This window comes from Pithys albifrons, chromosome 1 (genome assembly GCF_047495875.1).
Source record: "Pithys albifrons albifrons isolate INPA30051 chromosome 1, PitAlb_v1, whole genome shotgun sequence".
NCBI lineage: Eukaryota > Metazoa > Chordata > Aves > Passeriformes > Thamnophilidae > Pithys > Pithys albifrons.
The window spans coordinates 17788748-17813876 of NC_092458.1; the positions used below are offsets into that span (position 1 = coordinate 17788748).

The window sequence follows — 25129 nt, forward strand, 5'->3', positions numbered from 1 at the left end:
CAGTTTTGAGCATGTTCATATTTGATAGAAAGATGGTTTGACAGCCAATGCTGAATCAGTGGTAATATACCAGTGAGTACTGTTTGTTTCAAAGAGGAGTAATCTTACAGTTCAGAAGATAGGAAGGCTTGTTTTGTTTTGTTTTTTAGAACTAACAGTTAATTTATTATGTTGATCATCCAGGCTTATCACAGTCTCAGTTATTTGCTAAGCCCACTGCAAAGTACTTGGGATAAGGGATCCTTGGTGCTTCAAGTGCTGTATCAAATCATTCTAAAGAGCTGTGGTGGTATAATTGACTCTTGGTTCCTCGTATTTACCACTGTTACTAGGTAACAATAGAAAATTTCTTAAAAAGAAGATTGGTAACTGTCAAAATATAAGTATTGTTTCTGTACTCAAAAGAATCTGATGGCTAATGTTACTCTTAGCAGGAAAAACAAGCTTAGATTTCAACATGCTGTTCAAATTATTTTTTAATAGCATATATGAAAAGACAGGAATCTGTTCCAAAAGAAATTAGTATTTTTAGCCACGTGGTAGGTTAGTTCGGTCCTTCCACTACATTTTGCATGATTTTGTCAAGAATAAGAAAAGTTAGATTTATGTTGAGATATGTAAGGAGAATATTCATGCTTTCTAGACTATTGACATCTCCTGTGTCTTTGTCATGCGTTCTCATGATACTAATTTAGTGTAGAGCAAAAGGGACCAGAAAGTATCATGCAGTTATGCCTAAGAACATTTTATCCTGCAAGCATGAGATGTTGAGAGCAAAATTTCATTTTGCAGATGTGTAAATTGCAGACTCTCAGCAATTGTAGCCTAAACACTGTCCCAATGAGGCCTGACAGTGTCGGTCTTTTTGGTTATTTTTTGGTTGATTTTGTTTGTTTGGGGTTTTTTGTGGTGGCTGCGTGTGTGTGTGTGACTTTTATTTTGTAACTCCACTAAATAGCAGGGAAAAAGTGATAGGTGATCTGCAGTGCATAATTAGTATTGAGGCTTAGTGGCTATAAGGTTCTTCTGTTTGGCTTTGTTAGTTTTGCTGTATTAGTTTGGATCTACTTTATGATCATTCAGTAATTTAAGTTAAAATCCTTTGATGCATTCATGTGTAGGCCACTAAATTCTCTGATGTATTAAAATTTCAATCATCTTTACAGTGCAACTTGGAAGGTGGCAGAAAGCCCTGGAATACTGAATTTTGGTGCTGTTAAAAGGTTTTTAGTTAGTAACTTTTGTACGCATCTTAGAGGTTGAAGTTTGGAAATACTGTGGAGAAGCTCTAGTCTATTTCTTTTTGTTTTCCTGATACAGGATCTCAGTAAAAGCCCTAAAACCATGAAAAAGCTGCTTCCCAAACGCAAGCCAGAACGGAAGCCATCTGATGAAGAGTTTGCTCTGAGAAAAAGTAAGAGAGTCTTAAACAAATATCTGCATAACACAAATGCTGTAATTAATATCATTTCAAATTCTGTGAAAGTCAGATATACGGTGTAAGCAGGTCATCTCATTTCCTCTCTCATGTCAGGGGAGAGGGGTAGGTATCTCCACAGGGTGGTTTTTATTCATGATAGCTGCTTATGCTGTAGTGGCATTAGTTGCTTACTAGAGCTTTACTGATTATGATCCACTGATAGAGTGGATGTGTGCTTGTGAAGTGCCTGTTTCTGTCTGTTAGCAGGAATTGAGGTTGACTGTAGAGCCACGTAAAGTTTGGTAAGGTAAATTTGACTTTTATTACTGTAAACAACAATTTGAAGATACTATACGACTCTTGCAAAATACTTTTAGCTATGCTCTTAAATTGATCGTGGTAGGAGCTGTAGGAGCTGCTGCTGAGCTTGGTATTGGAAAGCTGGTTATTGCTGCCGAGTTGAAGATGAGTTGCTTCCACAGTTACTCCTTCTAAGATCTGAGAATCTTTTTTAACCTCCTATAAATAAAGTCATTCACTTGTATCTGTATCTAAATAAAGTGCAGGGCTTTATACTTCTGAAAGTCTGAAGAACAACACTGAACTGAGGGACTCTGATGAGTGTACAGGAAAAGAAGGGTCAAAATCTGCATATTTGGGTATTTTGGAGCAGAGAGAACATTGCAAGACTGGAAGCAAGTTTGCTAGTGACTCAAAATTGGAAGGAGATGTTGACTCCCTCAAAGGCAGAGGGGTCCTGCAGAGAGGGCACCGCAAATTAGAGGACTGGAAATCACCAACCATATGGAATTCAACAAGGGGCAGTGCCAAATTCTGCTGTGTGGGATGGGGCAACCCCAGATGTTTGTACAGACTGGAGAATGAGATGCTGGAAAGCAGTGCCATGGAAAGGGACCTGGGGGTCCTGGTGGATGGCAGGTTGAATATGAGTGCCAGCAGTGCCCTGGCAGCCAGGAGGGCCAACCATGTCCTGGGGGGCATCAGGCACAGCATCACCAGCCGGTCGAGGAAGGGGATTGTCCCGCTCTGCTCTGCACTGGGGCAGCCTCACCTGGAATATTGTGTGCAGAAAGATATTAAGCTGCTGGAGAGTATCCAAAGGAGGCCAGCAAAGATGGCGAAGGGCCTGGAGGGGAAGCCGTACAAGGAGCAGCGGAGGTCACTTGGTCTGTTCAGCCTGAAGAAGAGGAAACTGAGCGGAGACTTCATTGCAGTTACAACTTCCTTGTGAGAGGAAGAGGAGGGACAGGCACTGATCTCTTCTTTGTAGTGACCTGTGACAGGACCCAAGGGAATGGCCTGATTAGGTTGGATATGAGAAAAAGGTTCTCCACTCAGGGTGTGGTTGGGCACTGGAACAGGCTCCCCAGTGAAGTGGTCGCAGCACCAAACCTGACAGAGTTCAAGAAGGATTTGGACAATACTCTCAGGCACGTGGTGTGACTCTTTGGGATGGTCCTGTTCAGGGCCAGGAGCTGGACTTGATAATCCTTGTGGGTCCCTTCCAACTCAGCATTTTCTGTGATTCTGTGATTATTATTATTATTCTTATCAAGCAAACACAGTATCCACTTAGTTGTCAGTGTCACTGTAATTCTTCCTTATAAATCTGTGTGATTGAATAATCAATTACTTGTATTGGGTATTTGGTTGGCTAGATTTTTATTGTAGCTTTTGCTTCTTTGTGTCTGTCCTTTGCTCATCTGCTTTTCAAGATAGTGTCTGTCCCTTGAGTGTTCAGTGCATGAAGTGTATTATCATGACAATTGCCTCTTACTGGCTTGAGAAGGGTTGGAAAGTGAAAGTTTTTCCTCAGGACATTGTTGGTTTGTCTAAGTTGTTAGTCCTTCTTAATATGCTGTGAATTTCATAGTGTAAAGATTAAGGTAGTGAATACAGTGATCTTCATGGATGTGCAAGAGGTTGTTTTATCTTTACAGGAAGGTGTCTGTTTAGGAAAAACATAAGTACACAATGTAATATCCTTTACAGATGCTGCAGAATGGAGACTCAGTAGTTGTAATGATAGGGTAAAGCTGTCAACTTGCTGGTTTGGCAATTAAAGAACACAGTGGGAGGAGTTGAGGGTTCTTGTCTGGGGGAAGGAGGGAATCTGTAGCTTGCAAATAGATTTTTCTACTCCTGAATAAATTCATACCTTTCAGTATTTTGTATGTAGGAGGTAACTTTCAATAAGAGTGTTTCTTAGAGAAATCTATACAGATTCTTTACAATTAGAAGCTTCTCTTAGCCCTCATTGAACTTTTTCAACTTTTTTGTGAAGCTGTAAAAATTTTCCTTGAAGGAACTTCTGTTGAACTTAAAGCATATTGATAGATAGGTTTGGGTTTTATTACTTATATTACCTGAAATCTGGGGGATTTATGGGCTGTGTTTTGAGAACTGCTGTGCCAAATTAGCCTTGTAACAGGCAAAACAAAAGTAGGTTGTTCCAACTGACTGTCTCACAATACTGATTTCAGAAGTGAAATATTTGTCCTGCTACTGTAGTAATAATAATGGTGCTACATTGTAACTACAAAATCCAATTATTTTTCCTGCCTTGAAAGAGGAATAACCTATACTTTGGACAATCTGCTTCTTTTAAACTGTAAGAAAATTTTATCACATCAAGATAACTTGTTCAGAAGTTAGCTTGACAGCTGACTCTGACAAGTGTTTGGACAGTTGGCTTTGTTTTGGTGATAACAAATCACAAAAACTAACAGGATGCAGAGAATGCAACTACATTTTGATTCATGTAGCAGAAAATGTTCATACCTAATTTTTTTCTAGGAAGTACACAGGAAAAATGCTTGTAAAACAAGTTTTGCCTTGCCCATAGCTTCTGGTTCCATCTAAACTAATGGTGGAGGTACCTCTAGATTTCAGATTGATTGGAATTTCACTCTAAGTGAAAAATTTGACAGTATTTTTAGTGAGTTGCCCAAAGAGAAGATTTGGTCTGGAGCTCTGCCTTTAGGAAAATTTTGCCATTAAGATTGAATAGTTAGATTTTTTTTTAACAGTGCTGTTTCTACATTAAGGTCTGAGAAGTTTATTAACTTTACTTTGTGCAGATATGTCTGTGTGTCTTTCTGTCTGTCTGTCTGTCTATCTATCTATCTATCTATCTATCTATCTATCTATCTATCTATCCATCTCTATATAAAAGTGGCATCATTCCTACTGCACACTGAACTGAAATTGTACTGAAATTATACTCTTAATTTTGTTTCATTTTCAGTAGTGAGCATAGTTGAAATGAGTAAATCTGATATATATACACAAACCCCAGAAGTTTTCAAGATGTCTTCTTGAATTTATGTTCTGTTCCTTGATTTTGTTGATTAAATAATAAAGTAATATGCAGATTAAATTATATGTGTATGTAATAACTAGGGTATACAAGATTTTTTCAGTGTAATGATTGTTTTAGAGCTAGAGTGTTCATATATCAAAACCCATTCTGTGCAACTTAAGATCCTCAGAAAGTTTCTTGAAAAAAATTTACTCAGACTTGTTTTTTTCTAAGCATTTAAATTTAATATTTGTGTTTTAAAACTGTTACTTTGCTCATTGAAGTTTGATTAAAATGGTATGATTAAGAATTTTCAAGAATTAATTAGACTGAACTTTGGACTTGACTGAAGTGTAGTGATTTGCAAAGGCTTTTCTGTACTAAGAAAAATGACCATGTCTAAAATTCTATTTTTCCCATTGGTTCCAGGTACAGCTGCTTTAGAAGAAGATGCTCAAATTCTTAAAGTCATTGAAGCATATTGCACAAGTGCCAAAACACGTCAAACACTAAATTCAAGTAAGTTAGAAAGTAGTCAAATGGGCAGAAATGGCTAACTAAACTACAAATTAAGTAGTTTGCAAAAAAGAGTACTATGTGTCCCCAGACCTTTGCAAATGGCAAGCTGGAGCTGCAAGAAATAATAACCTGTTTCTGACTTAACATCAGTGCTAAGTGTTTATATATTGGATGACAAGGGCAATGGTTAGAGACTATTATTCTTTCAGTATTTAAAAATAACCCAAAAGTGACTACTTGTTTAAAATTGTTTAAAAATAGTTTAAAATTGTACTAAGCATTCACCAATGAATGAGAGATGTGTGAACTGAATGTGACAGTTAATCAGGATGCTTTTGAAAAAATTTCAAGAAGCTGGTAAGTAGAGATGAATAATGAAGAAGTTGTAATTTTGGAGGACTGTATTTTTGTTGTGTTCTATTTAACAAAGAGATTCTCTATGGAAAAGTAACCTAGACCTATAAAAATTTCCTTCATTTTACTGCCACTAGTTGTTTTTAGTATTAATTACAAATTTTAACCCCGTCTCATAATTTCAGGAGAGATTGTTCTCAGCTATGTGTGTTGCCTAAAGCCATTTTTAGTTTCTCAGATCAATACCTAGCATATTGAAAACCTGTAACGTGCCTCTGGGGTCCTACTTCATTTAATCCAAATCAAGGTTGCCATGTGGAGTTCCTCTGTATTGTAAGTAAAATATTGCGCAAAGCAGGGGAGTCCACCAGCATGTGCTCCATTTACACCAGAGAGGAGAAAATGCTGTTGCCTTTGTTCCTTTTTGCACTGTTGAATACAGATTTAATTTGTAGATCCTTGGAACACAGTATAGTGATCTTTAAGCACTTGGCTGGTTTTGCTCTTGTCAGAAACTAAGGAACTGAACATCATAACTTCTTGTCCACTAAAGCTCTTTAAATTTGCACTATTAATCACTACTATCTACAGTGCTCTGGGCCCATTTTGCTTCCAAGCTAAAGCACTTTATGCTCACAATTGAGAAGCCTCAAAATACAATTGCACACTTAGTTCATGGATTTTCCTACTATGTGTTCACTTACCATTATGACCTTGAAAAGAATGCTTTATATTCCTGTGTAACTTAAAGTGGGAATATGGCTGTTGTCAGTTTCTACAGTTCTATAGATTGTAGAAACTTTTGAAGTAACAGCAAAAGCCTTCGTTTTAATTCTTCTGTCTTGATAATCAAGGTGATAAAATTAGCTACTATTGCATATTTTTATTAATCTATTTTATAGCCATGCAGTCATTACAGTAGTGTGTTTAACTGGAAAATTGGATAAAAGGGAATGAATGTGTTCAAAGTTCTGAAAATATACTGTTGTTCCAAACAAAGTTAAATGAGATGATTGCCATTTAAACAGCTGAACTGTGATCTGCTTTTTATTTCTGAGAATAATGTGACAAGAAATGGTTGAGAAAGCATTTGCACTTTCACAGTAGTGTGTGTGTGCAAATATAAAATGGATATGATTTTTTTTGCTTGCCTATTTTTTCCTTTCTATGTATATTTAAGAAATATACATACTGCTGTGGGTATCATTGCATACATCAGAAATTGACAGCTTTTATTTGCTCTTAATTGCAGCAAGAAACAAGGGGTTTTGTATTGATTAGGCACACAGCTGTTTTGTTTGGAAAGAATAGTGTTGTCTAAGACTTTAGGTTTCAGAAATTGTGTTTGTAGACTGGAACTGAAAAGGGGGGAGAACCAGTCAGCCTGGAACTGCTTCTCTAGGAACAGTGGTCAGTGTAGAATAATAGAATGAGGGTTGCCTGTTGTCCGTGAAGTATGCTGTTGTTTTTACATTCTCCATTCTTACTTTCGTGTTAATACTCTGCCTGTCCCTCACAGCACTCACTGGGCAATTCTCCTACCTGCATCTTAATCCAAAGGCCAAGGAGTGCTGCTTTTGGCAGCATCAGTTCAGCAGAGCTATGGCACCAGTGCACACTAGTAAGGTGTGGCATTAGCTGTAGCAGAACAACATTTTTTAAGTTGTTTGTGTGGGAAGGATTTGGAGCTTAATTTGGGAAGACAGATGGAAATGAAAGAGCGAGGTTTTACTTTGTCGTGCTTATTGATTACTGAGTTCATTTTGTGTTTCTACTCCAAATGAAGACTTAAAATCTCTTCCAATATCATATGTATGGTGGCTCATAGCATGTCTACTTACATAGTTTCAGTCCTTTGATACTGCCAGGCCTTTAAAAAAGTGTCCTTAGCTATGTTTGACCAACTACCCTCAAGATCTAACAGTATTCAATTGGCAAGATAAATTCAGACAGGTGTGTAGGAAGAGGTGTGTGAGGGGTTGTAATAGGCTAGGCTGTGTTGCTGTTAGCCTCTTGGTCCTGTTTTTCTGTGGGTTAATTTACCACATGGTTTAAAAACAGCAAGGGGTACAGGCACAGAAAAACTGTACTTTGGCAGTCCCCTTCAGTGGGTGCAAGATGATGCTGCTGATTTAGAAGCCAGCAGCCTTGCTCTGCATGAGAACCTTTGCTTTCTTCCCCCTGCATTTTCCTCTTCACAGTGGTGACACAAGCACTTCTGTGGCTGTGTTGTGAGCTGGTGGGAAAATCACCTGCTTGAAAAAACTAATTCTGCAAAAAGATTTTTCTCAGAAGGTGTTTCCTGACCTGACTCATGAGGCAGCTGTACAAAAGACTGTGTCATTGCAAGGGAGGGAAAGATGGAGGTACAGATGTGTGATGAGGAAGGGGCTGTTGCTTTTCACATCAGTGCTGGATCATGCTGGCTTAATGTGTTTATTGCTGTGTGCCCAGTCAGTTCCTTCCCAGATCAGAACTGACTCTGTACTTCAAAAGAATCTAACTTCCTCTTCAAAAAAATTTGTTACTCAAAATTCTCAACTGAGTCTGCCTAAAAGCTTAAAAACCACTACAAAATTTTATTGTAATAGTTCAAACATTATTATGTGCTGAGTGTAATTCATACCTAACCCCAAACAAATCTGAAAAAAAAAATTTAAAAAGCAACTTTGGTGTCTTTTTAACAATATTTTCTCTTTTCCTTCTCTTCCCATCACCTTTTTGCTTTTATTTCATGTGTTTGGTTGTGGCTATTCCTTACGTTCTCCTCCTCATCCCACCTCTGCCTATCCACATCCACCATTTCATTTCACCTGTACATCCTTAGCATGGCAAGGCACTGACCTGATGCATAATCACGTCTTGGCTGATGATGACCAATCAAGTCTAGACTCCTTGGGTCGTCGCAGTAGTCTTTCTCGTTTGGAGCCTTCAGACCTCTCAGAAGACTCTGACTATGACAGTATATGGACAGCCCATAGTTACAGAATGGGGTCTACATCTCGTAAGAGCTGTTGCTCATATATCTCTCACCAGAACTAATGCACTTCTGAGCTTTTTCTTAACAAATGCTTGTTGTATCACAGCCTGCTTTTCTTAGATGTTTTCTTGCTGTTCCTTGTCTCTTTAATGTGATATTTTAACAACTTCTGAGGGAGCTCCTGAAACTTCAGTTATACCTGGTGGAAGGCTCTATTGCCAGTTCAATACACATACAAACAAGTCTTTCTTAAAAGTGTGTATCCTATTAAGGATGCTATTTCTTGAGGGTTTTTTAACTGACAGATATTAATTTGTAGCTTTGAATGGTCTTTTTTTTCCTTTTGACTTAGTCAGTGTAGTAACAGGCCCTTTTTTTCTTTTTTCTTTTCTTTTTTTTTTAAATTTTTTTTATTTTGGATACAGCACATTTTTATATTTTGTACTGAAACCATACTGGTTTGTGAGCTGAGTACCAGCTATATGGAAATACCTTAGTGGTAGTGGTTGGATTTTCTACATATTATTAACAAAATAAAAAGCTGGTAGAGTAAGAAAAATGCAGCTTAAAAATAAGCAGTACAAGAGCTGTAAAATCATTCAGATATTCATGTATCTGGCCTATTTGTTTGGATGAGCATTTCCTAATCCATAAGAAATTCTGGTTTTATGCTGCTGTCTTTTCCTCATTGCTTAAAACGTTTATATGAAGGACCTCACTGCTCTCCCCCAACCCCAGTCTGGCAATTGTCATGAAAACCTGGCAGTTCATGCTCATTACATGCAGTGTTTCAATAATCTCATGTTACCTGTGGTCATACTGTCACTTTACTGTATGCAGTAGCGTGGCAGAAAGCAGGGTTTAGATGTTTACTTGCCTGTTAAAATACACAGCTGCCAACTCTCAATTAACTATTCTTCTTGAAAACACAAGATGAAAATGGTTCCCCTGATGGAGGCTCCAGTGTTCAGCATCTGAAACTCTAGGTACAACTGTGTTCAAATTGGCTTGTTTGAAGTTTTGAATAATAGAATGCTTGACTTTTGGGTTGTACTGTTTGGAGCATGTCTGTGACAGATTGTATTGTGTCTTGTAACTTCTCTCATGAGCAGGTTTGTTTTCAGCAGCAGCTCTTCACTTAAAGTCGTGTTGGCTTTTCAGAGAACTGTGACATGCTGAGCACAGCTGAAGGTCTCAAACCTGCACCTAGGGCACTGCTGGGGTGAAGAGTGTGTGTGTGTGTTCTGTCCTGTTGCCAAAGTAATTGGCATCAAAACAAAAATTTCGTGTTTTCAAAATATTTTTAGCATTAGGGAAAAATATGATGAAAATGTTGAGAGATCAGAAACAGTTCTCAGTTTCACTGGGGTTCCCAAATGCAACTCCCTTATACCTTTTCACATAAGTATGTTATCCAGTGTTCAGATGTTACTCCATGAACAAGTTCAGAAAAATCATGATGCAGTTAACTGCAGCCTGGGAACTTGATCACACTGTTAAGAAGATAATCAATACCTTTCTGCAGGTTACATGATCAGAAAGTTAGTAATGGGTAGCCATGCATGATTCCAGAAGGTGGTCAGTGTGGACAAGATATTTCAAAGCAGCTCATGTCTTCAGATTTGCATTCAGTTTTGTTTGATCACCTGTTTTATCCTCTCTCACTATTGTTGGCATTCAGTAATGTGACTGACAAAAGCAGTGGTGCTTACCAAGGAGGGTTTTCAGGGGTATGTTTTGCCACTGGTCATATATTAATGTAATGACCAGGAACTTGTGTATGTTGAATCTTTTTTAAATAGAGGAGTGTTGCTTAGAGAAACAACATAAGTATGTGTGCTCCATACCATTTCACAGCACATTTGTAACACACTTCACTCCCCTCTTCCTTTCAGTCAGTTTTTTTGTTTTGTTTTGTTTTGGGTTTTTTTAACATATATGGAAAGTATGGATTGTTTTTTGCCCTGTTTCTTATGCTGTGGTGTTCTAGTTGACTGATGTTTTCTGCACTGGATAAATGATAATTCCTTTATGTCTGTTTCATGTTATATAGTGTAAATATGAGTTTGTAATACAGTTGTTGCACTTGAAATTTCCTTATCACACAGAAAGGTTTGTTATCCAGATCCGAAGATTTTATTGACTTTCTATGCACCAAAGCTTTGACAGTTTACCACCATTAATTGTTGTAGCATTTAAGTCAGTAAGTATTATCATAATTAGGATCTCTCATACTATGTATTCTCATGTTAGCATCACAGCACATTTAAAACCATTCTGTCTTCAGTGTTACAGGCTGTGAACTATTGTGAATTGATCAAGACTATTAATGCAAAATGCTTAAAACAAACAAACAAAAAAGGCAAATGTGGAAATGGTGGTATTCAGTCCAAAGGCTCAGTGTTTCTATTTTTGTGGAACTTTAGTCATGGTGATAACAGTACCTTATGTTTATGCAATTCTGTAAATTGTATGTGTACAGTTACAAATACACTGGAAGGATGGAGACCCTTAATTGGAAGGTAGGTTCAAGCCATTGCCAGCCCCTCTTCACATGGCTTATGCAGTGTTTCCATAAATTAGTATTTGCCATAAATTGAAACCAACCAATAATAATTGGGTGTTTTGCATAATCTTGCCAAAACACAGTAATGTGTATATAGTGACGTAAAACATAGAGAAGATAATATATATTGTGCACTTCATTTGTGAATGGGAGAAGCCATCTTTAGTAGGTGACTGCCTTTTGAAAATGCAAAATGGATGTATATCTGAATGTTGCATTGTACTGTACAGTATGCATATTGTTTGTGGTTGCATATATCAATTAAGTGTTTTGTTTTCTATAAAAAGAACATCTGTTATGTACAGTTGAAATAAATTTTGCATTTGCTAGACTGTGACTTTAATATTTAATTATTATACAGGGGGAAAGGACAGCATAACTTGTAACTTGACACATCCTCTTCTCCCCATGACTCCTTTCTCTTCCTTCCGTCTTCCCAGAAGAATCAAATGCTGAAGTGAAAGACTTTTTTTGACTTAAGTGTGTAATCTTTGTTTAATGTAGTTGACACCTACAAGAAATTCAATGTAATGTGAAGTATGTATTCTTCTCTATCTTCTCTTTTTAAAATAACTTCAGGGATGTTACCATCTGTAGAATGTTTCTCTGTTGCCTCCCTTTCCCCTTAAATTGATTTTATTTTCTTTTGTGTGGGGGGGGGTTGGGTTTCTTGGTGTTTTTTTTTGTTTGGTTGTGGAGTTTTTGTTGTTTTTGTTGTTTTTGTTTGTTTGTTTGTTTTGTTTTGTTTTTGTTTTATTTTTATTTTTTTTGATTGGTGTATTTCTCAGGCTGAATTACTAGAACAATCTAAAAACCTCCTTCTGCAGGTCCTACCAGACAGAAATTTATGAATATGCTAATAGTTTATATAACCTTATGTGTTTTCAAGATTCAAAATTACAACATTTCTATTTTTAACGCAAGGGTTATCTTTAATCATTTAAGTAGAAAGATGTTCATATATGAGTGGATTTAAATAAAGCAATAAGCTAATAAACATGCTAAAATGTGTTCATCAGAATAAATGAAATAATTGCCTCTTTCTGTTAGAAGGTCATAACATTGTTTTGCTGTGCTTGTAGCAATTCTGGTTTTAGTCCCGCAGCCCTCTGGCTGGAAGTTTTTATATTGGTTAGTGAAATACAGGAAGTTTAGTGGGATAGCTCTCTTCCAAATGTTGTGTTAGAAACGTCCCTCTTCATCAGGTGGTGTATTTGTCTTTTTGAAGTATTCATTCTGTTCTTATGTGACTCAGACTTGTATACAAAGCTGTGTTTCAGTCCACTTTATTACTTGCATTTTATTTATCGAAGCATATTGCTGTAAGTTGCCCAGATCAGTCATCTGAGTCATGTGAGGTTTTCTCCTGTTTGTGTATCACTATTAGTTAGAAAAAAAACCCCACAAAACAACTTCATGCCCAAAACTTTATTATTCGTAAGAATTTGCAAAGCAATGGTGTATTTTATACAGTGTGCTAAAGTTTACTCTGATATTTGGCTTCTGATTTATTTTTTCTATACAAAGATATTAAAGAGCACCCTTTTGATTCTGACAGATCTGTAGCATGAAGGATTGCTTTTTCCAGTCATTAATTCCCAACACACAGAATCTGGGAGCACCATTTTTAGAATTCTTTGTATTAGGACCTCATGAAAAATTCATTAAGAAAGGGTTAATTTGGCAGGTCTGCTTAGCCACTTTAACATCTTTAATATAATAAATGCAGTGAAACACTGAATGTTGTAAGTGACAAGTACTTTTTTTTGTCTAACGTTTGCTTCACTGAGCACTGTACATGGTTGCATGTGCCAGTGGCTAATGATAGATCTAAACAGTTTTGTATGCACACACTGGATTTTTCAGTGGCTGGTCAGACTTATGTCTTTGAAGCTCAAGCAAATTTAATTTCTGAGAGCTTCTTAGCTTGCAAGGAGAGCCTACTAATGTAGGTGAAACACAGAATTGTGTATTTACAAATACAGTTTCTAATTTTTGACCTTTATCTCTGCCTTGTTCCCCTCCTTAGCTGTTCTAAGCACAGTAAAGGTGTGAAGAAAACAGCAATACTTAAATGCTGTGTGAGAGGGTCATTGCTGATGGCCTCAGATTATGCTGTGCACTTCTTGAAATTAAACACCATTACCAGACATGTAATTTCCATTTCTAAATTAGGACACTCATAGTCTTCTATGACCATGAGCCATCCCTTTCAGTTGGCCAGCTGGAGGAAGGAACCATGTTCTTGATTGACTGGAGGGAGCTGGCTTTTAACTGAGGCCCTGAAGTTAGCTGCTTTTTTAAGTAGGTGATGTGAATACCCACCTCCATTTTACTGTTGGCTTGAATGGTTCTTGGACAGACAAGGTCTTTGAACGTAGGCAGAGATTTAGTATCTGGTTAAAGTGAAAAGGTGTCTGAATTTCATACCCTTTTTCTTACCTTCCTCCTGCAAAACCTCTAGTCTTCCTTCACATGTGTCTGCTAAATGATTCAGAACAAAGGACCAGACTTTTGTCAGGTTTTTAAGGTCTCTTCCAACTCAAACCATTCTGTGATTCTGTATCAACCGTTTTGTAAGATGTCAAGCTCCTTTTGGATGAGAGTGAATAAAAGGGTTGTGAGTTAAGATTACAAATCACTGAGAAGTTGTGGCATTCAACCTTTGCTGTAGTATCTTCCTATTCTGGTGTTGATTACTCCAGGGCTGGGAGTGACATTCTACCTATTTCAGACAGGTATAAAGTGAACTGCTATTATGAAGTCTTTCAGCCATGTAAATATCCAAACAAGTTTCAGCTTTCCTTTTTTTTCCATAAATGCTCAGAATTGCTTGCTTGTTTTTGGCTGATTGATGAGGCTGGAAAGGAGATCAGACATTGAAAACTGAAAGCAGGGTGCTGTTACCCACAGGCCTATTCTTGTATTTCAGCTGTTGCACCACATTATGTAGGGGGTGCTGCTAAGGACTGTAGCCCTGGTCTGAATGAATGGACCATGTTGTTACTGGCTTTAATCTGGAGGCAAATCTGCTAGTTTATATAACCTATAATTTAGGGTAGAGTGTTGGCAAAAAGCATTGTAATTCTTTATTCTTCATTCTAGGGCTGAAAGATACTGAATAGATACCTTTATTTTTGTGATGGAATTTAATTGATGTAAACTTAGTGGAATCTTGATCATAGTGGTCAGTTATTACCTTAATTATTCAAGGCATTTCTAAACAATGGAGTCATTCTTCCAAGACCCTGGATTTAGGAGTTCCTCATCGATAAGTTATGGCAACTTACTTGGCCTTAATATTCATTTACTAATCTTGAAGTCACTGTTTGAGTTTGCCAAACATCCTTTTTTCTCCTATCCGCCTTTCTTTCTCCAATACCGTCTCCCCAAAAAAATAAAAGAAAAATAAAACCAAATGTAACCCTGTTTTGTATAGCTTAGTGTGGCAAGTATCAGTCTTTAAAACAAAACAACCAAACCCAATCAACTAGTATTTTTGCTTATATCATCTCAAGGTTATTTAGGTACAGAGTTGTTGGAAGTCAGTTTAAATATAATCATTTGGCCTATTTGAATGAGATCAGGTAGTGTCTCATAATAAAATTCAGTGTGAAGCTTGGATGTTTAGGCTTGAGGGATGGCAGATGTGACAAACTGAAGTAACTTGATTCTTCTGCCCTACTTCATGAAAATGTGGAAGGTGTCTCAAAGGTGTTAAGGATAATCTGAGCTGCAGAAATTTCCTAGATCATGCTTTTAGTACAACTCAGCATAAAATACCCACTGTACTATAACACAACACTCTCTTCGTGTCCTAAAGCTGTAGCTTTTGTGGAGAGAAATGGTTACACAGAGAATAGGCATAAAGAATGTGGTGGAGGCACAAGGTGAAATTTAGGAAATATTGCTGAGTGCCAGTGTTGAGGTGACTTCTTGAAGTTACTTTTAGATCTGTAATTGCCAGAAAATGCATCTTAAAAAAAGAAAACCTGCTGACATAAATGGTGCAGAAAAGCAGGATGGTAAAATAGCGTGTTTTTGCCTTTAGCAAAAGACATACTCAGCTAGTGCTTGTGGGGTTTAGAAAAAAACAGTGCACAACAACAAAATAAAACCCACCAAAGCTCACAAACAGCAAACCAAGATCCTGGAGAAAGTGTGGAGGATTTTGCTTAAGTACAAACCACGAGAGCAGCACAATTTTTGAGATACAAATAAGAGTTGTATGTCCAAGGGTATTGGAGCAATGAAGACAAGAGTGAAACTTGTGATGTCTTGAATGACATAGTAGTTAATGTTCTGTGCCACAGGAAGGTCAGTGTTCACAGCAGTAGTTTTCCATTGTGTGTGTATGTGTAGTGTGAGGTCTCCATTTGTGTATAATATTGCTGAACTGCTTTCTGTGTCTCGACAGTATTGAGTGTTTACTGTGTTCTGCCTTACATACATCAGGATATGCTGATGTCAACATCTCTTTATAAGCATGTGTGTATATAACTGAACAGCTGGGACGTTTTTGTTTTCAAGCTGTCTACCCCATGCTATTTCTGCTTTGCAAGGAGCCATGTTACTCTGCCCAGGCAGACAGATGGCTGCAGCCCTGTGCAAAGAGAATAACACAGGCTCCATTTGATTAAAGGGAGTCATGGGTGAGAAATGCATGACAGTTCTCTTACTTTGGTCAGTGTCTCTCTTGATGCAAGCTGGGCTGAGGTGCTCCACATTGGTCCAGAGACCCAAAAATGTGATGGCAGCTGCTGCCAGCTAATTCCTAGCATAACATTTATCTCTGTGTTCTGTGTTACCTGTGTAGCTAGTAAAGCAGAGCAATAAAAAATTAACTGAAATAAACATAAGATGGCTTTTTACAATTAGAGATTGACAGTGCAAACAGGGAAGTGTCCTTGAGCACCCTGCAGAGTTTGGATGTGTTTGTTTTATAGGTTGGTCCTTCCTGGAGTGGGAGTAGAAGTGTATTAACCCTTAGAAGGTATCTTCACTCCCTACAAACTTACAACTTTCAAGGACAAGCTCCTTTTTCAAATCTGCAGTTGTCTTTATTCCATGTGATGTTGACAACCACATACTGATACATTAGATATTTACTGTAAACTTAAAGAAATTCTTTTCTTCATTCAAGACTTTTGTCATTGTTTGCTAAAATACTTACACACGTACAGCTAAGGCACAGTCCCTACGAGATCATTGTTCAGAACTCAAGATTGCGTCTGTTTGTGAAGTTAGTATTTTATACTGACTGTGAATTATTCCATTTTTTATTTGTTTAGATTATGTGTTTTACCATGAACCATAACAGGAAAGCACTGATACCACCAAGCAGCTGTTCAGCAACTAATTTCTATGGATGGGCATGTGTTCTGTAGTACTAAGTTGTCAGTTCAAACTGGATGAGATGTAAGATACTCCTGCTTTAATGAAAGTTCATTATAATGAATTGGTAGGCAAGTGTACCTTGCTTGTTAAAACCACTATCTTAGTTAAAATATGCAAGAACTTTAATGCTTTATCTGCAGTGTTTGAATTCTGAATAAATGCTTAGATACCAGTTATAGACCTTAAAATAAAAAAAGCTTGTGATTTGTTGCAGCCTAATTAAAATTTCTAGAATACATATGGTATGTGTGTATGAATGGATGCACATACCTGAGCTGTAGATTTTTCCACTTAACTAATTCTTTCTAATCTGGATGTTTTACCTTGATGTTATAAATTGTAATGAGTGTGGAAAATGTTTTGAAGATGTTGGAATGTTTTCAGTTTTTATCATCAAGCTATGATGTGCTTTAAAAACATTTATTACATACAAAGATTGTGTTTCATTTGGTAGGAATTTATTATAGGACCAAAATGCTATCTGTAAGTGTATCTGTGTATATGTGTGTGCACACACACAGAAGTGTGGTGCTTACACTTTCAGGGAAAGGGGTTTTAACTTCTTTTTCTCTCATTACTGTGTCATTTGATACCACTGTTCTGCTCCTTAGTGGCAGAGTACTGGGTTTAGAGCAGGACAGCTTCTTGGATTTGCACCAGTGCAAAATCAGAATCTCCCTTTGTCTTAAATGATGGTTACTTAAACACAGCTATCTCTTTCTCAGTCTGTCATTGTGAATTTGTACAGCTTTTACTGATGGTTGAGTAGTGTACTGTTTGTTGAATGGTGTAGCATCCCCTTCGATGACACAAGAGTTATGTTAGCAGTGGGGTAGGAATGTTGGGCAATGTTTTGTTTTAATGCTATGGTTTCAAATTTAAAAAATGTGCCAGTAACTTCTATGTGTAGAGGGGAGAGGGAAAGAGAAAGTGGCATACCTTAGTCCTGCTGGTGTATCATGCAGTGAGTGAAAGAATAATCTTTAAATGCCCCAGCAATATTTGTGATATGCTCATTTTGTAATTTATTTTTACAACAGGTTCCCGTAAAGAATCAGCTCCTCAAGTCCTGCTTCCAGAAGAAGAAAAGATTATTGTAGAAGAAACTAAAAGTAATGGTCAGACTGTTATAGAAGAGAAGTAAGAAAACATTTAATGAATGATGGATTAAAGTAGTAAACTTTGCACACTTCTTCCTTCTGTCTCACATTATAGTGTAGTGTGTGCGTGGTATGGTTATAGTAGGGAACAGAGCTGAGTATGCTGCCAGTCCTTTAGTTGACCCTCATTTAAATATCTGGTTTCTTTGTATATGCTGTGCAACTTATCCCACCTATGCTAAGAAGTGATATCCTTCACTTACAAATAATTTTTCCAAGTGTGTTGGATTTCAATATTAAATTGGTGTCATCTTTCTAGCTAGTGTGTGGCATCATTCTACTTTTTTGATAAGGTGTATGTTGGTCTGTAAGTGCTTGAGAGGTGTTTCTTGTCGCAGAAAGTGGTAACAAGTCCTTGCCTTACTGAATATAAATTGGGATAAGAGGGGTGTTGGTTGGTTGGTTGGCTGGGTTTTAATACAGGTTTGAAATTAGCAATTAGCTGTGGGTGTTTGTTGTTCTGGTTTTGGTTTGGGTTTTTTGGTTTTTTTTGAGAGGGGAGGTGTTTTTTGTTTTTGTTTTTGATTTTTTTGTTTCATTTACCAATTTTGTCTAATAATAGATCTAGTCATGTATTTCTGGAAACTGTTGTAACAGGTCATGTTCTTTTTTTGTTCTAGAAGCCTTGTTGACACAGTATATGCATTAAAGGATGAAGTACAGGAGTTGAGACAGGTTGGTAACTTGCTGCATTTATAGCAACATGGAGAACAAAAAGATGGAAGGCCTATTATAAAAACAAACATGGCTTGTCAGTTGATTCACTTTGACAGGGATGAACTCAAATTTTGGACTAGATTCACTTTTAAAATTAAAATATCAGTTGATGAAAAGCACCTTCTGTTGGATTTGTTGTCAGTCCTTTGAGAACAGCATTGAGTATTATTTCTCAGAGGTGAATTACTAAGCTCTTCTTGGATGTTGCAAATTGTGAAATGGTGCAAGCATTTAAGCAAATTGAGTTCTGCTGTATCACCAGCAAAGGAAGCTTATGGAGACTGAGGCATAGTATTTGCCCTAGAATGTATCCTTTTAGTAGTATATCTAGATCTATTTAGGCCTTAACTAACAACCTGAACACCTCTTATGAATCAGTTATTAAAATCTGTCATTTCCAGAGAAGAGAATCCTTTTCAGTACCTATCATATAGCCTTGTTTTAAATGAGGGCTTCAGGTTAGCTCCGGGTGCTGCTTTGTCACTTGTTAGAAGTGTCCAAAATGAGATATTTAAAAATACTGTCTTCTTGTCAGGACACAGCATGTTTAAACCATGTTAATGCTGCCACGTGTAGTCTTTACTTGATGTATGGGTGAGAAAAGCATTGAATTTTCCTTGCTCTCCAGTGTGTGAATTTGCTAACTGACCTTAACCAGTTCGACTCAGAAAGTTGGATAAAATTCCTGTGTTAATTAAAAAGGATTTGTATTCAAATTTCTTTAACTTTTGGGCTATAAACATGACTTCAGATTCTTTGCCCATCTTATAAACATGCCCAGTATTTCTAAGGATGTCATGCATGTTCCTTGAAATAGGGCAGCTGATGTCCTGCATACTTAAATTCTGCTGGTTTCAGCATATAAAGCATGAGTATCCCAGGTTGGATGCAAATTAGACAGTCTTTTTAAAAATACCATTCACATAATACAAGCAGCAGTAATAGCCCTCCAATACTCCTGTGGCCTGACTGCTTTAGTATAAAGAATGAATGTGCAGCCTCCCCGAGGCTCTGCACATCTCTGTGACCCTTAAAGAAAAAGTCACCTTCTCCTGAGCTTCAAGCAGCAGCTCTCTTTTCTGGTACCTTTCCCGAGAGATGGTCTCAAGAATCTCACATCTTCCAAAGGCAAGACGTATTAAAGCCTGAGTTCATTTCCATGTATATCAGGAATCTCGGCTTAGAAGCATTTAATGGTCCACTGCTGTGATGCTGCCAACCAGAGAACTGGTAGAAATAATCTCTGAGCTGGCAAGGTCCCAAGTGAGTATTGACTCCATGGATAAAGGCTCTCTGGGAGTGCATAGCACACTGGTTGGTGTAGACACCAGACTGCAAAGTGGGATCCCCCTCATAGCAGCTTCCAGAGGTTATTCGTAGCTATTGCTCCATAGGCTCTACACTTGAATACTACAGTACTGAATTAGTAAACTTAATAAATTAAATCTGTAACTACAGGAAAATAGTGAAATTTCCAAGTTTCTCAACAGACTTGAGGAAGGAATGGAATTAATGGGGTAACAGACCCTGGTTGTGCCTATAGAGACTAGGAAATGAGGCTGGAGAGGAGCCTGGGGGTCCTGGCCGATGCCAAGCTGAATATGAGTCAGCAGTGCCCTGGCAGCCAGAAGGGCCAACCGTGTCCTGGGGAGCATCAGGCAAAGCATCGCCAGCTGGTCAAAGGAAGTGATTCTCTCTTACACTGCGCTGGTGCGACCTCACCTTGAGTACCATGTGCAGTTCTGGGCCCCCCAACATAATAAAGACATTAAGTTATTGGAGGGTGTCCAAAGGAGGGGCCGCGAGGATGGTGAAGGGTCTGGAGGGGAAGCCTTATGAGGAGCGGCTGAAATCACTGGGTTTGTTCAGCCTGGAGAAGAGGAAACTGAGGGGAAACCTCATTGTGGTCTTCAGCATCCTCACGAGGGGAGTTTGAGACACAAGTACTCATCTCTTCCGCTCCTGTGACCATTGACAGGTCTTGAGAAAATGGCATGAAGCTGAATAAGGGAAGGTTTAGATTGGATAGCAGGAAATGGTCTTTCACCCAGGGAGTGGTTAAGGACTGGAACAGGGAAGTGGTCACAGTGTCAAGCATTTGGACAACACTCTCAGGCACATGGTGTTGTGCTTGCAGTGTCCTGTGCAGGGTCAGGAGTTGGACTCGATGATCCTGATGAGTCCCTTCCGACTCAGCATACTCTGATTCTCTGATCCCGTACTATTTCTAGAAATGTCTATAAATGGGAGTGGGACCCCTGGATTGCAGCCCTGTGTTTGTTAAACACCAGTATACTTGTCTTGGGGCCTTATTTCAATGTTATGTTCTCGTTGTTTCCCTCCTGTTGCCAGCATCACTTGGGCCTGTACAGCATTAAACAGTGTAAGCTTTCCTATGGATTCGGTCAGTGACATCTTTATAGTCCTGTTTATTTATTTCAACATTGCCTGATGGTGGTTCATAGTAAGAACTCACTTGTTAACGTACATGCACAGTGATGGTGTTCCTTGAAATTCAGACTTCTCTCTTAGACTGCTGGTAATCATCACTAGTTTAAAATTTAGTCACAAAACGCTTTCCAGAGAACATAATGGTTTTCAGGATACTCTTTTCAACTATTTACATTCCTAATGAAGCAAGTCAATTTGCATTAAGTTTTAAGAAGCTTTTCTGAAATTGTGAAACTAGTTAAAACCACAGGAGGCTCTTAGAGGAGATATTTAGTAGTCTTATTGTTCCATTTCCCTTCTTCATTAACAACAAATATATTCTACTCCTCATTGATCAGATTTGAGCATAAGAATTCAAGATTATTTGCCATCTGTTACTAGCACTGTTGTTATAAGGGCCCCCTAAGTGTAAACAGGCAGTATAGCTCAGTTTCCTTTTGATGGGTTTTGTTGCATTCTATGAAATAACTACATGTAACTTGGGAGGTTTAATGGAAGCTTTGCTTTTGAACAGCTAATACCTGTTTTACTAGAAGTGCCTTCAGAGTTTGCAGTTGATAATGTATGTGTAGTCAGAAAAGATCTGTTAACAGCCCCCAAAACAAATCAGTAATATTTCTGTCTCTGTTAAACAGGATAACAAGAAGATGAAAAAATCATTAGAAGAGGAACAAAGAGCTCGCAAGGACTTGGAGAAGCTTGTTAGAAAAGTTCTAAAGAACATGAATGATCCGTCTTGGGATGAAACCAACTTATAACTGATTTTTTTCTTTTTTTTTCCCCTTTTTCTTTCTATTGAAAGACCAGTTGTAAAACTGAGCTGGGAAGCCTTCTGACATTAGTCAGTGTTGCATCAAGAGCACTACAAAACAGGATTTAACTGGCTAGTGATTTCTTCCTCTGAGCATACAGAAACAGTCAAGCCATTTACTGAAGCAATCTGTACTTTAAGTGTGGAGACTGTGAATCCTGAACTCTACTAAACTTAATTTGTTTGCATCTAAATTACCTCATTTTGCAGAAAAGTGCAGCACCTGACTAAAAGTCCATGTTTTTCAGTGGCTTTTTAATTAAATATATATTTTCGTGTAAATAGCTGTAATTTTGAATGCATATGTGATTGATGTATCAGGGCTGAGATGTTTGCTTTGTTTTTTTTTTCTCCTGTTGTTATAATGGTCACAAGTGTTAGAAATGATGGCAGTACTGTCTTACCTAAGAAAGGTATGATTTAGTTCCAAATTAGCCACTCATCATACATGCAAATTTAAACCCCTATTTTTCCTATTGACCACTATATTTAAATTGTTCACTGTTACTTGTCTGTGCAAACATTTTAAACAGTTTACAATTCCTTAAGAACAGTATTAAAATACAGAAAATTGTTTATTGACAGTAGAAACAATTTTAACAAAACTAATGCCCACAATTTACATTCACATACCCTTGTTTGGCCGACTAATCTGTTGTGCTTTGGCCACCAAAAAACTGATGTACTTGCCTGCTTTTTATGACTGTGATTTTTAGGTGTTTGTGTACTACATTTTATATTGTTGTGCTTAAACTTACAGCTGGCTGATAATTTAATGGATCATACTGTTTGTTAAAGAAAAAAACCAATCTAATCCAGAATTTTGTGAATAAATTGTTGCTATTTATATTTTATGGTCATCAGCAATTAAATTTTAGTTAACCTTTGTTCATAAGACATACGGGCTAGGCCAAGCTTCATTCAGAGCTTTGTTTTTAATACCACTACAGGACTCTGTTTGGAGTTCCCAAACTGTGGAAGCACTCATTCCTTTCCCACCCTGTATTCTCAGCATATTGCTGGTTTCTGTCCTAGTAGGATTTGAATGGAAAGAAATACGGAAGTAAGACTTTTTTTGTTTAACTCATACTGTAATTCTTACTCTGGACTGCTGACAGATTTGAAAATACATAAAGGAGCATTAATTCCCTAGTCTGATAGGTAAAATTGCTGCTGTTTCTTGTGTTTGAAATAGGAGATGCTACATCACTGCAAACAGTGAGCTTCAAATGGAGCACTTAAAATGCTAATCCCATTAAAGCTCATTTTTTTCATGGATTTCATTAAATTTTGGATTCAACACCAGGTGGTGTAGTTTTCCGAGGGGTTTTTCTTCAGCTGACAGTCAGAAGTGCAGGTACAGCACAGACTTGAGTCGCATCTTTTGCAATCCTGATTTTCTAGTGTCCTTTAACTCCTGTTAAATGTAGCTCTCAGACTTGAGCAAATGTTTTTATGAACTTTAATGAGTTGAAACAAGGGTGATTAGGATTGTAAGAATTGTCATGCACATTTTGAATCTAATGAAAAATCTATTTTTAAAGCTACCACTTTTTTCAGCCAAGAACAGCTTTTTAAAAATATGAAATTATGTCAATGATTACATATTTGAGAAACAATTCTGTGAGAATGGATGCTTGATAATCTGAATAGACAAGTTGTCTGTTTTAAAAAGATGAATATATTTGTAGGTATTTTGTGTTCCTGCAATTTAAAAATGTTTTCCTTTAATTCTGAAGAAGAACATGAAAAATGCCTACATTATCAGAGTTACATATATTCACAGAATTTTAAACTCATGTTAATTCTTGATACCAAAATCTTTTCTTGATTGCATTGCACAGAAATGTGGACAGGCATTTATATTTATCTTCACATTGAGAAAATACTCTTGCTGAAAACTAAATGATACCAGGCCATGCAAATTCATGGTATCTTGGCCAAATTTAGGTTTGGGAATGTTGATATAATTAGGGTTTTGCTAACATACTTACTTTCTGACATTCAGGCAAATTTACAGAGTGAATTTTAACTTTCCATTGAGCATATGAGAAAGGACATTCCAGAGGAAGACATATTAAAGGAAAACATTAACCGTAGCAGTATTTAGCAAATTTGAACTCAGGAACATCTTCCCTCCTGACAGTTTGTTTTACCTTGTATTGTGAAGCGTGGTGTTGCTATGTAAATCTGCTGGCTCTTGGTGCCTGTGATAATTATGATTTCTGACAGTACCCCTATACGGACATCTGATGAACATGCCTTAAACACTGGGATTAAGCAGTTGTTAAATATCACCAGGACACAGGGATTGATTTTATTCAAGGTGGATTGGAGTGACTTAATTTTTACAAAAACAAACACACACACACACAAAAAAAAAGGGGTGGGGGGAAAAAACCCAACCTAATATTGTAGATAGCTTTTTTCTTCTAGTGCAGAGAGCAGCTTCAGGCTTTTGGGAACCAAGGAATATCTGAACTTTTTTTCATTGACAATTTTTTACACTGTATATAAGTTGTAAATGTCACCATGGACCTTCTGAAGCTTTGTATAAGCATGGATAAATGGGACACGGTTTATTTAACCTATTAAAGGTTATTTGTTTGCTCTCATCATTTAGGGATGAGGAGATGAAGCCATTTCTTATCCTATAGATGTGAAGCACTTTCAGTTCTGAACTGTCCAAAATGTAGCATAACATTTCACTGTACTTACCGATGTATGCGTGTTTGTCTCATCATGTCATGGCATCTTAAAGATTGAACAACTGACTGCTTTTGTATAAACCTTCTTAATGCTGATCATTTAGGGAATGTAGACTGTCTGTTTACGATGTCTGTGGAGAACTCTAGTTTAGATGTCACAATAATATCCCGGTATCGACTACTAAGGTGTTTATGCTACATTGTTGTAATTAAACCATGATTCTTTTCCCCTAACCTTTGAAGCGTTACATTTGATCTCGTATGTGGGCTATGAGGTTAAGAAGGTAAATTGCTTTAATTTTTTTGTCTCTGCAATGGTTGCTATACTATCTTGAAAGACCTTTTTCATGGCCTTTTATAATAGTAAATTGATGCCTGAAAAACAAAACAGGCATGTTTAGAGAGCTGAGGAGGATGATCTTAACTCTTAGACTGAGGAATATGCACATTCTTTGGCAACCTGACATGCTCAGGTAATGCAAGAAATGGAGCACACTGAAGATGGAAGATAATGAAAGCAAAGAAAGCAAGAAACAATAGAAACTATGTAAATTGAGTAAAATACTTTCTTCATGCATGATTTATCTGAAAAGACTTGAAATTTGTGCTAAGTGTACATTGTAGGGGCTTTGTGGTTGGTGCTGCCTGAAATAGGGGAATGGGATGATTTTTATGGTAGGAAAATCATTGGTATTGCTTTATGCTGGATGAAATGGGTTAAGGA

The 25129-nt window shown here is 37.4% G+C and overlaps 1 protein-coding gene across 6 annotated transcripts in view; it reads left to right on the top strand.

The window, feature by feature from the left end:
• ARHGEF7 (Rho guanine nucleotide exchange factor 7) overlaps positions 1-24639 on the top strand; it is a 126994-nt gene extending 102355 nt beyond the window's left edge. For 5 of the 6 annotated variants that reach the window (XM_071569112.1, XM_071569361.1, XM_071569435.1 and 2 more), the window contains 5 exons: positions 1321-1414; positions 5172-5261; positions 17599-17698; positions 18339-18393; positions 21522-24639. In XM_071569112.1, the coding sequence (XP_071425213.1) occupies positions 1321-1414; positions 5172-5261; positions 17599-17698; positions 18339-18393; positions 21522-21644 (462 nt within the window). In that variant the 3' untranslated portion in view covers positions 21645-24639. Of the gene's footprint in view, positions 1-1320; positions 1415-5171; positions 5262-8442; positions 8620-17598; positions 17699-18338; positions 18394-21521 lie in introns of all 6 variants that reach the window. The other variant, XM_071569522.1, reaches the window with a different exon arrangement.
• Positions 24640-25129: the final 490 nt, after the last annotated feature.